Source organism: Schistocerca gregaria, chromosome 6, assembly GCF_023897955.1.
Source record: "Schistocerca gregaria isolate iqSchGreg1 chromosome 6, iqSchGreg1.2, whole genome shotgun sequence".
In the NCBI taxonomy this organism is placed as follows: Eukaryota; Metazoa; Arthropoda; class Insecta; order Orthoptera; family Acrididae; genus Schistocerca; species Schistocerca gregaria.
In genome coordinates this window covers 478,957,516-478,969,885 of record NC_064925.1, presented here as the reverse complement: position 1 = coordinate 478,969,885, position 12,370 = coordinate 478,957,516, and the positions used below count along the sequence as shown (strand labels likewise).

Here is a 12,370-nt window from a genome sequence, read left to right as displayed (position 1 = left end):
GTCATATTCTGTTCATGGAACAGATTTGGTTCACACTATATCCAACAGTACCAGCACAACATACACTATAGTACCAAAGAAACTGGTATTGGCCTACATATACAAATACAGATATGTAAACAGGTAGAATACGGCACAGTGGTTGGCAACGCCTACCTAAGACAAGTGTCTGACGGAGTTGTTAGATCAGTTACTGCTGCTACAGTGGTAGGTTATCAAGATTTAAGTGAGTTTTAACATGGTGTTATAGTCAGTGCACGGGCAATGGGACACAAAATCTTCGAGTCAGTGATGAAGAGGGGATTTTTCCGTATGACCTCTTCACGAGTGTACTGTGAATATCAGGTACCCAGTAAAACATCAAATCTCTGACATTGCTGTGGCTGCAAACAGATCCTTCAAGAACGAGACCAACGACAACTGAAGTGAATCGTTCAACATGACAGAAGTGCAGCCCTTCTGCAAATTGCTGCAGATTTCAATGCTGGGCCATCAACAAGTGTCAGTATGCAAACCATTCTGCAAAACACCATCAACATGGTTTTTTGGAGCTGAATGCCCACTCAATGACTACATGACACAAAGCTTTACACCACACGTAGTCCCTTTAACACCGACATTGGACTGTTGTTGATTAGAAACATGTTGCCTGGTCGGACGAGTCTCGTTTCAAATTGTATCGAGCAGATGGACATGTACGGGCACGAATACAATCTTATGAATGCATGGACGCTGCATCTCAGTTGAAGACCATTCAAGCTGGTGGAGGCCCTGTAATGGTGTGGGGCGTGTTCAGTTGGGGTGATATGGAACCCCTGATACATCTAGACACAACTCTGACAAGGTGACAGGTACGTAAGCATCCTGTCTGATCACCTGCATCTCTTCATGTCCATTGTGCATTCCAATGGACTTACAAATTCCAGTAGGACAATGTGACACTCCACACGTCCAGAATGGCTACACAGTGGCTCCAGGAACACTCTTCTGAGTTTAAAGACTTCCGCTGCCCACCAAACTCCCCAGAGATGAACATTATTGAGCTTATCTGGGCTGCCTTGTAACATGCTGTTCAGAAGAGGTCTTCACCCTCTTACGGATTTATGGGCAGCCTACAGGATTCATAGTATACATTCCCTCCAGCACTACTCGAGACATTAGTCAAGTCCATGCCATGTCACGTTGCAGCACTTCTGTGTTCTCGCGGGGGCCTTACAAGATGTTATGCAGGTCTGCCAGTTTCTTTGGCTCTTCAGTATAGAACACAGTGCTTGAGGCACACAGGTCTGAACACTTTTGTTTCTTATGCTGCCATTTCCTAGAACTATAGATAATTCTGATCCTTTCTCTCTCTCTCTCTCTCTCTCTCTCTCTCTCTCTCTCTCTCTCTCTCTCTCTACAAAAATTTGGCACTATGACAAATTTGCTGCTGAGGGCACATGTCTAAAAGCAAATCTTGGAACTATTCAGTCACAAGATACACGCTGACTGACAGCTTACACTTGGCAGTGAGTGTCTCTTAGGATTTTTAAGAGCACATGACATTTGCAGGGATGAGTCTTCGTCCAACGCACAATTTTAATCTGTCAGGTATCTTGATGTCAGTGCACAGTAGGCTGAAGAGTTGAAATTTCATTCCCTACAGTCAGGGATAGACAAGCAGAAATTATACGCTGAAAGAAATTATTATATAAGCATTATATTGATGTCAGACAAGGAAAGCACAGTATTCTGTGACTGCAGTATAAATGAGTCACTATTAGAATTGGTCAACTCATAAAAGTACCTGATGGTCACAATTTGCAGGGACATGAAATGGAATGATCATTTAGGCTCAATCGTAGGTAGAGCAGGTGGCAGACTTCATTTCACTGATATGTTCCTGAGGAAATATGGTAAGCTTAAAAAGAAAATCATTTACAAAACACTTGTGCCATCCATCCTAGAATACTGTTCAAGTGTGTGGGACCCATACCAATGGCGGATACTAAATGCATATACAGAAGATCACCATTAGTGGTCACCGGCTTTCTTGGCCCTTGGGAGAGCATCATAGGTGTCGAAGAACTGAACTAGCAGACATTTAATAAGGACTCAAGTAAAGTATTACAACACCCTAAATATTGCGCCCACTAGGACTGCGAAGATGAGATTAATTACAGCACACACAGTAGCCTTTAAGAAATTATTCCTCTTGAACTCCACACATGAATGGAATGGGAAGCAAGCTTAAAATGTGTCCCACTGAAAAGTACCATCATTGGTTTCCTAATGGTAATATCCAGAAAAGATAAGAACAACCCAACAGTATAAGGGTTGGAATGTGAACTCTAAGTACTTTCCTCTGAGTGTTTTGAAGAAAAAACTCTAGGTTATTAAGCCAAGTGTTAGTGACACATTGACAGCCACATTTGTTGCGATACCTGAGCTTTTTTTCCTTCAAGGAATGTAGTAGTCTGCCTCTCTGAATACAGGTAACAAGCTTTCCTCAGTGACAAACTCAAATCACATTTCACTTTTCTTCAGGTGCTTTCAGATCTTTTTTTGTTTCGTATTTTATTTCCTATTTCTAAAACCAGCAGTTCTAACAACTCTGATACGTTGCTTCATTCATAATGCGATTTACATTTGTGTAATGACACAGCAATTTCAACCCGCATTTTTCTTACAGGTACTACTACGACAAGAATATAATGACAAAGGTGCACGGCAAACGGTACGCGTACAAGTTTGACTTCCACGGACTGATGGCAGCATGTCAGGCGCAAGCACAGGCCCAGGCAGCAGCAGCATCTGGCGGAAGTGCGAGTGGCAGTTCAGGTGCGTCAGATGGACTTTACAAGTACCAAGCACATCACAGTGAGCTGGGGCCTGCACTGTACCCAGCGTCCGCACTAGCCGACTCCGCCGCGGCTGCAGCTAAGCTGCTGCCGAGCACTACCGGCGTCACTGTCCCACCTCCGGGCACGGTCTCACCCTTCTGGACATCAGCGGCAGCGGCTGCTGCTGCAGCTTCCGGACTACAGTCAGTGTACTCGGTGGCACCTGTCAGGTACCCGTACACCCCTGGTCCGGGGAGTGGCAGCAACTAGCCGGCGGCTCTGTGGCCGGCGTGCCTGACAGCACGAGTGGCCCCGACCCCGACCTGCACGTCCCACCGTCTGTGGCCCGATCGAGACGGCACTCACGTCGGCATTTCGGTCGAGCAGCCGAGTCCCTGGAGAACTCTGCTGTCCCGTCCACATTACTTGTTCTCGTAGTGACTGCAGAGTTTGTTATTTATCTCCACTGCAACTACTTACAAATCATTTGTGTGCAAAGGAGAAAGGAGGCAACCTGTACTTACAAGTGAAGAGACACTCTTATTGCCAACCAATCTTACACACAAAATTTTTTACTGCAGTGGTATGGACACAGTACTCTTCACAGAGCCAGCAGTATATGAGTTTAAGACATGTGACACAGTAAACACTATTGTGACTTTCATAATTAATTTAGTTTACAGTGTAGAAAAATGTTAATTTTATTTGTACAATATATTGTTAAAGAAAGAAACCAGTAAAATTTAAAAATTCCTGTTTACGTCATAATATAAAAGAAGACATAGGAGTGTGAGCACAATTTTCATCATTACATATGAAGACTGTGTCCTTTATCCCATACAAATTCTACTTTTCCAGTCTTCTATCCCATACAAATTCTAATTTTCAGTCTTCCTCTCTTTTACTCTGGTAATATTAGCAAAAGTTTATGTATTTTGTGAAACAATGACTCATTTCATTCATTCTCTCCAGGTAGCAAGTTAGAGAAAAATTCTAAAACTAACTCCCAGTTTTATACTGAACAAACTCATACTTCTTATGATACAAAATAATTGTTTAAGGTGAATGTAAATGTATTTTCAAATAGTATTTGTACATCTGAAGAAGACGAAACTTAAGCTGAAGCAGTATGCGCCACAATTTTCATACAAAATTCTGTTGGGTGTTTACAAGAAAGTGATGTATTTGTGAAATGTTATAGTTCCTCTGGAACATTCAACAATAAACAAAATTTACAGCTGATCATCACTTAATAAAACATACATAAATGTAGAAAAAGTTTTACTAGAAATGTGCAAGCCTTATCACTTCGTTTTACCATTAAAAAAAAAAATTTTTTTTTGTTTACATACCAACACTTATCTTACCTTGAGGAAGAAGTGTTGCTTTGTTTTGTCTTTCACCATTATAAGTTGGATTCTCAAACTGTACTTACATTATCCTTTACTTAGTAGAGAAACCAGTATGAAATTGTCTCTTATTTTAATGTGTCTGAACTGACACTTGCTGGCAACATATTTAATTTGTTAATACATCTATTATGATGGAATGCTTCCAAATATTCATTCTTATGACTTTGTAATTTCAGTATTCACATTTGCAAGATCCTCATTCTAGCATTGTCCCCACACTCAACAGCATAGTTGATGTACTTCAGAATGTTCTTTACTATAAATATTTCCATTCCAGGATTTCCAATATTTTAGTTTTAACACACAGATCCACCTGCATTCCAACATATACCCCCAATAGCAATAATTCAAATCAAATTATCATTGTATATTGTTCCCCCAGTCGCACGCACCATTTGCATTTTTTTTAAAATTTTTTTTTGCAATGAATGATTTTAATTACTATAATTACCAAAGTCTCTCTTTTCCACCTTATATCTGTTTCATTACTACAAATGCAACATATACACTTGTTAAAAACACATGGGATTCTGATTGCTGATCATTACACACTGTATGCTCTTGTGTAAAACAACTATTCTGAACTTCAGTTCTATGCATTTCAACCATCATTCTTTCCATAATTTAAAAGACCAATCAATATTAAGTTTTACATAAATAAGGGACAATTTCCACTTTTTTTATTTTCTATATAGTCACTGGCTGTGACACAGTTTTTGAGATAGTACCTGCTCTGAATATTTGAACAGAATTAGTTCATATGTGATTCTTTGACTGTTTCATAGCATCTTTCCTACTAGGAATTTTCCATTGAATAATGTTAATGGAAATGACATTAATGATTTTGAATTGTTGTCTTGTGTTCTCTTCCTTCAATTATGCTACACCATTGTTTAATGCTTTTACCTCCCTTTCCTGGAGTATGGAGTCAGGATATTTCATGAATATACCCCTAATATTTTTTCAGTGCAACACAGTTGTAAATTTGTAGCTCTACGGAAGACAATTCATAACAAGAAATGTCCTAGATCAGTTTCTGAGAGAAAGAGAGAGAGAGAGAGAGAGAGAGAGAGAGAGAGAGAGAGAGAGAGAGGGGTCTGTAGAAACTCACTGTAAGAAAATAGATCTGCAAGTGTCTTTTTCTCAACATTGGCGCCACTTCCAACAGTGTATCCAGTTGTCTGAGACATCAATGACAGCCTGTGACCACTGAATAATATAGATTTCAGCCTTACATAGTAATTAATAGAAAATTATTTAAAGCAAGAATCAAAATAGTATGACATATAACCAAATATAGAACATGTTGTCAAAACTTTTAACTCTGATGAAACTGCTACCTATGTTTATGTTCCTGTCTTGTAAATATGTGTACGTAAGTGTGAGGTTATGTAAATAAATGTTGTGCTGTATGAAAATAGTTCACACTGACTAAAAATTTTATTAAAAATAGATAAAACCTTTATTTTTGTGTATACAGAAAACCACAACTTCATGCCATCTTGAAAATGCTTACAAACTGAAAATTATCTTTCATAACATTGGTAAATTCTTATCTGGAGATATCTAAACATGCTATCTGCTTTTAAATTGTACTTAGGTTTTTATGCTACAGAACAAATATCACAATAGTTTTCTACAAAAAATAACAATAATGGCAAAACAACAAATGAAATTTTCCTGGGGAGCCATTTGTGATCAAAGTCACAATTTCCAAAATATGCAGTAACAAAGTATGGCAGACTTATTTAAATCATAACAACTTATTAATTACTATGTATCACAAGTTTCAATGAATACAAAGTTTATGTACAAATATTATTTTTACAGGTATATAAGTACAAGTTTGAGCTACAAGTGATGCTTTCATTCTGAATAAAACTGGAAGAAAGAGTCAAATATTTCACTCAATATGAAATTAAATAATTTAGTTGAACTGGGAAGCTAAATAAATTAACAATTATATCTGAAAAATTGGTTTTGCACTAAATTAACTAAATTACTTCGCAGATACCAATCAAGTGTGCCACACAAGTTTACTCTCAACTCTCTTTAGATTTGAGATGCTTCAGTATCTGATGTGATATTAGTTTTGTAGCTTCACTTGCATTTGGTATGTAGAACCTGAAAGAAAGAAAGAGGCTTTTTACAATGAATATATGAGATGAGTCCTACTACACTTCTGTTTTTATACATGTAAGAATACAATTCCATGAAACAGACTTTATAACTTGTATTCAACAGAAATGAGAAAGAAAATTCTACATTTCTTAATACTGAAAAATAAGGCACAAAGACGTTTTGGTCATGAAAGGGAGAACCTCATTACTATGAATTAATTGGAACAAAAAGAACATCTAATCTATGACATGATAAAAACATTTGTCTCAGAACATTTAATTTAACAGTGTAATATGACCTTGAATGGATGAACCAATTACTTCTTATGGCTAAATAAATATGTTTAGTGTCTCACAGCCCAGAACAAGAACCATGAACACAAAAAAGCATTGCAGTGCAATACTGAGCATCACACAAAGTGGTAACAGAAACAGTGAACAACTTGTGGTAGAAAACAACACCCCAGTGGCAGTATAACAATGGTCACTCTATTGTAGTCTTCCAGCACATGATTTCATATGTTTGCGTATTCAAGAATAAATTATATACATTATCATGCTTTTCTTTAGAAGATGAGTCAACTCAGAAACTTGTCTAGGACATCTTACCCTCTACATACTTCCTCTTGTATGTCAGGTAACTGCAGACACATTTATCAACAAAACAGAGACTTCCAATACTAAGTGTGCAAATGTCTAACACTTCACTTTTTGTATATGTATTGTTCTCTACAAATAAAACTAGATCTGCTTGTTTTTCCATGCAAAACATTCACTTCAAATTTCATCTCTACATATTTTTTGATGAAGGCATTGTATACAGTTCCTAACTGCCAAACTGTGGATCTGTGTTGAATCCTAAATCTGTCTGCAGTTTCTCACTCAGTGAAGACTAGTGAACATTTTTGATTGTGACACACTCACTTGATGGATGCATTAAGTTTGGGAATCCTCTTGGTGTTATTCAGTGGGATTGACTAACTGTCTGCAATGGGTTTAACACTGTTCTTTCTTCCATCCGAAACAACAAACATAACAAGTCAGAACTGAAAACTGCAAGTTAAGACTTGTGAGGACATCCATACAGCAGTCCCACATTGTTATCAACGCTCATTGATGACTATGGCACTAATGTGACTGATTTAGCATCTGAAATGTTTTCCCATTTCTCTTTCTCGAAATTTCTCATTGTCTGTGCTTAACCTTGATATGTGAGATGGAAAGCAAAGAGGGACCTTTGATTGAAGAAGTAAAATTTTCAGTAAAAGCAAAACATTTTGTACATGCTCATATCAATTTGAAAGTTGTTCAAACTATATATCAATTTTATTCAGAATTTAATGCTGAATGTAAAAATTACAATAATGCAAAATCCAAAATATTTGACACAGGGTCCTTTTTCACTTTCCATTTCACATATAGTGTTTTTGCTGTCCTGATAAGGTTAGTATTTAAATCATATGACTTCCTGATTTGAAGAAAGCTTCTTAATGTGCATCAATATGGCACTAATTTCTTTATAGCTCCCACTATTAGTGTGATCTTACACCCTAAATATGTGGATTATTCTACTACTTCAAAAGTGCAAGCCCAAATTTTGGTTTTAGCAAGTTATTTCATCAGTGTTTTGTTTGTTCTTAAGCCAAACACTGTACTAAGTAACCTCCCCTTTACATTTTGCAGTTCTTCTAGGTCTGAAACTATTGATATGAGTGTGTATCACATTAGCAGACCTTAGCATTGTTCCATAGTTAATGGTTTCTGAATACATTCCAATTATGTGCAAAAGATCCTTTTACTTTAGTGTAACACTTAAGAAGTTAATACAATTATTTACTCAAATTTCACTGGTGACTTTGATTGTATCATGCACACTAGTAAGTTGTGAAAGCATACTAGCAATTTTCTACTCTGTACCACTCAACAGAAACAAGCTGTTAATGATGTAACTTTTTTAATAAAAGTCTTTGTGCTGTTTTGTTGAAAACTGACATTCTTTGTTAGCCACATGTTTAAATCACTCAAAAATTTTTCCTCGGTGTGGTTAATGAGTATATCAGAAAAGGTCCTTGCACGTTCAGTCATATACTGAAATTTCTCTCTCTTTCTTCATTGCTTATCCCACTTAGATGGTAAGAGGCTGCAACTGTTTTCCATCCATTTCATCTTTCTTTATTTTCTGCTTTTGTTTCTACCATGAGTTTCCATAATTATTGTGGACTACTACCTTTTTCCATGCTCCAATCTCACTGTTTTACTTTAAATATCTTATACCACCTTTAAAATAAAAAAATAAAGATTAAAAGAGAGAGAGAGAGAGAGAGAGAGAGAGAGAGAGAGAGAGAGAGAGAGAGAGAGAGAGAGAGAGGGGGGGGGGGAGATATACAATTGAGAACCAGAACATTATTACCAGCACACACTATCATCACGATAAAAACAATCATCATCTCCGAGCTTTTCCTCTACTGTAAACAGTACACAATGCTTTAAAATGCGTTCATGACCTTCCACACTTAGCATTTTCCTAAGTGCAATAAAGCAAACTGCACACTAACCACAAAAAACACCACTGTACTGAACACCACATCTTCTGTACTTCATTGCCAGTACTACACACAATGAGAGATAACGTTCTCCAGGCATTCACCAAACCTAAGCCCTTCCATGAGACTGCCACAGGGTACAGCATGATTCAGCACTCCAAACAACTTTTTTTCAGTCATCCACTATCCAGTGAAGTTGCTCTTTACACCATCTGAAACACTGCTTAGCACTTGACTACAGAAATACAAGCATGTGGCTTGGGAAGAACTACTCAACCACTGTACCACATTCTTTTTGACTCCCTATGCAAAGTCATTGTGATAGCTGAAATGCTGATGGCAATTTTGGAAGTCATTTGTAATTTCCTACACTAATTTCTTGGAATTTTCTTTGAAACTACCCTCTGCAATGCTCGACGATCCCTATCTGTCAGTACGTGAAGTCTGCTTAGTCTTGATTTAGCTGTGGTTGTTTCATGTTTCCACTCCACAATCACATCAACATTTCTCTTGGGCAGTGTTAGAAGGGTTGAAATATCCCTGATGGATTTGTCAGTCAGGTGAAATCCAATGATTAGCCCACATCTCCTGGCTGACACATTCTGTCTTCTCTAATGACAACACACACACACACACACACACACACACACACACACACACACACACACAAAACTACCCCCCCCCCCCCCCCCCCCGCCCGACACACACACACACACACACACACACACACACACACACCAGTACTTCATTGGGAAGAGAACTACAAGAAAGAGGACAAAAATGTACTGAAAGATCGATAATTAAATGTGTGTAACATATTTACTGCCTGACAAAAAAAGTGAATAACCAAGAAGACATGATCAGATGTTAATATTACTTCACACACATACACACAACTGGTAGGTATGTAAATGATTAAGAGATCCAGTTTTATCTGATAGGCAGAACAGCCATTAGAGTGAATTAGTGTTCTTCAAGTTTCATGTTGCTACCAGACCTGGTAGAGTGTATAAGTGGCACGAACAGTGTCAGATGTTGAGTGGCCGATACAAATAACACAGAGATCATGCCTACCTGTGTGATGCAATGGTGACATCATCTGACAGAGTTTGAAAGGGGCCTCACTGAGGTTCTCCATCTGGGTGGCTGGTCAAATCTTACAATATCCACATCTGGTTGCAACAGTGGACTGATGTTTAACTTCAGGGGACATGAGGGCAGGCAGAATCATCAGTGTTCCAGATGACCACATCTGACCACAAAAGGGAGGATTGCCATATTGTGCACTGAGCACAATGTAATCACCTGACGTATGGCCTGTCTTCTACAAACAAGTCCGCTTCTCATGACATCTAGTGGTCAGTTCTGGGGTGAGATCCCTTTCTTTCAATGCTTTTGAGAGGCACAGCAGTGTTAGTCATGGCATCACAGTTATTACTTCAGGTCATGGCTGGTAGTAACAGGGAGAACTCTGAGGGCACAAAGATATGTCGATATGTCATGGACATTCTATTTCCTCGTGGGTTACCTCTCTTGCAACAGTATTGCAGTGACATTTTCTTGACAGGATGGTGCTTATCCTCAAATGGCATGTGTTTCTAAGAACTGTGTGTCTGATGCTGAGGTACCTCAGTGGCCAGCAAGAGTCCCAGATCTGTCCCCAACAGAACACTTGGCATCAGCTTGAATGTCTACTCCATCCCAGTGACAGTATCCAGGATATGGAGGACTAGTTACAACAGTTGTGAGCCGGCTTACCCCAGGTTAAGAAACCACAGATTTATGGTACCTTTCCCAACTATACCAGTACGAATCCAGGCGAGAGAGGGTGAAATGTCATACTGGTAAGTGGGCTCATAATGCAAAGTTCTTTGTCAATTGGATCTGAGCCTGTATTCACTATAATGGCTTTAAAATAAGTGCTTGTAGGGGGGTCACTGTACATCACCTCTGTCTCACAAGATGAAGTAGCAAAAGCAATAAAATGACTACAAAATTCCAACTCTTCTGGCACTGATGGTGTCCCCACTACAATCTTAAAGAAGTGTGCACCACCTCTAATTGAAATATTCACACACTCATGTTACTGCTCACTTCAAGTAGGCAATTTCTCCGATGTATTGAAAACATCTGAAGTTATTCCAGCACACAAAAAAGGAGAAATAATGTAAATAACTACAGACTCATCACAAGTTCCTCTTGCATTTCAAATGTGTTAGAAAAATTTATATGTAAATCAAAAGAAAAGCAACCACTCACCCACAGCGGATCAATGCAAAGAGCATGCACACTCTTGTGTGCTACGTATGACACACTTACGAAATTTGTAAATAAAAGCAATATCTTATGCAATGAACAATGCAGATTCAGAACTAAGATATCAACAACAACTGTCACTGAGAACAACAACTGCCATTTATGAGTGCATCAATTGCATATTGAACCTGATGGACAAGAAACAGGAGTGAACAGCTTTGACATGATGGATCACAAAATTTGCTGTCAAATATGCTATTCAAAGTCTGTCCAACAATTGTGTCCAACAATTCGCTCAGTTCCTTCCCGTGCAGTCTTAAGCAGGCAGTATGCATCAAGAACACAGATGTTACTCAAAAACTATTTCGAAACACTTCTCAGACTATAAACTAATTAAATACACTGCACCCCGAGGAACAGTAATGGGACCCCTTCTGTTCCTTACGTACATAAAAGAGCTAAGTTTAAACTTTGATGCTCATAAAACAATCACATTGGCAGATCTTCATCTACATCTACAGGGATACTCTGCAAATCACATTTAAGTATCTGGCAGAGGGTTCCTTGAACCACCATCACAATAACACACTATTATTCCACTCTCCAACAGCACGTGGAAAAAACAAACACCTATATCATTTCATGCAAGCTCTGGTTTCCCTTACCTTATTATGACGGTCATCTCTCCCGATGTAGGTCAGTGTCAACAAAATATTTTCACATTCAGGAGAAAGTTGGTGATTGACATTCAGAGGAGAAAGTTGGTGATTGAAATTTATAGTGAGAAGATTACACTGCAATGAAAAATGCCCTCTTTTTTAATGACATCCATCCAAAATCCTGTATCATGTCTGTGATACACACACCCCTATTTCACAATAACAGAAAATATCCTGCTCCTCTTGAATTTTTCTCGATGTACTTCACTTTATCCTGTCTGGTAAGGCTCCAAGACTCCAAAAGGGGACAAACAAACGTAGTGTAGGCAGTCTCTTTAGCAGAGCTGTTACATTTTGTAAGCATCCTGCTAATAAAACACAGTCTTTTGTTTGCCTTCCCCACAATATTTTCCATGTGTTCTTTCCAATTAAAGTTGTTTGTAATTGTAATTCTTAGGTATTTAGTTGACTTTACGGCCTTTAGATCAGACCGATTTATCGTATAACCAAAGGTTAACGGATTCCTTTTAACACACTTGAGGATGACCTCACATTTTT

General features: G+C 38.3%; 2 protein-coding genes across 2 annotated transcripts in view; one reads left to right on the top strand and one right to left on the bottom strand.

The window, feature by feature from the left end:
- LOC126278673 (DNA-binding protein D-ETS-6-like) overlaps positions 1-5,889 on the top strand; it is a 308,630-nt gene extending 302,741 nt beyond the window's left edge. The window contains exon 4 of the mRNA XM_049978911.1: positions 2,672-5,889. Within this exon, the coding sequence (XP_049834868.1) occupies positions 2,672-3,092 (421 nt within the window). The 3' untranslated portion in view covers positions 3,093-5,889. The remainder of the gene's footprint in view (positions 1-2,671) is intronic.
- Positions 5,662-12,370, bottom strand: part of LOC126278670 (TBC1 domain family member 23) — a 224,873-nt gene continuing 218,164 nt past the window's right edge. The window contains exon 13 of the mRNA XM_049978908.1: positions 5,662-6,358. Within this exon, the coding sequence (XP_049834865.1) occupies positions 6,277-6,358 (82 nt within the window). The 3' untranslated portion in view covers positions 5,662-6,276. The remainder of the gene's footprint in view (positions 6,359-12,370) is intronic.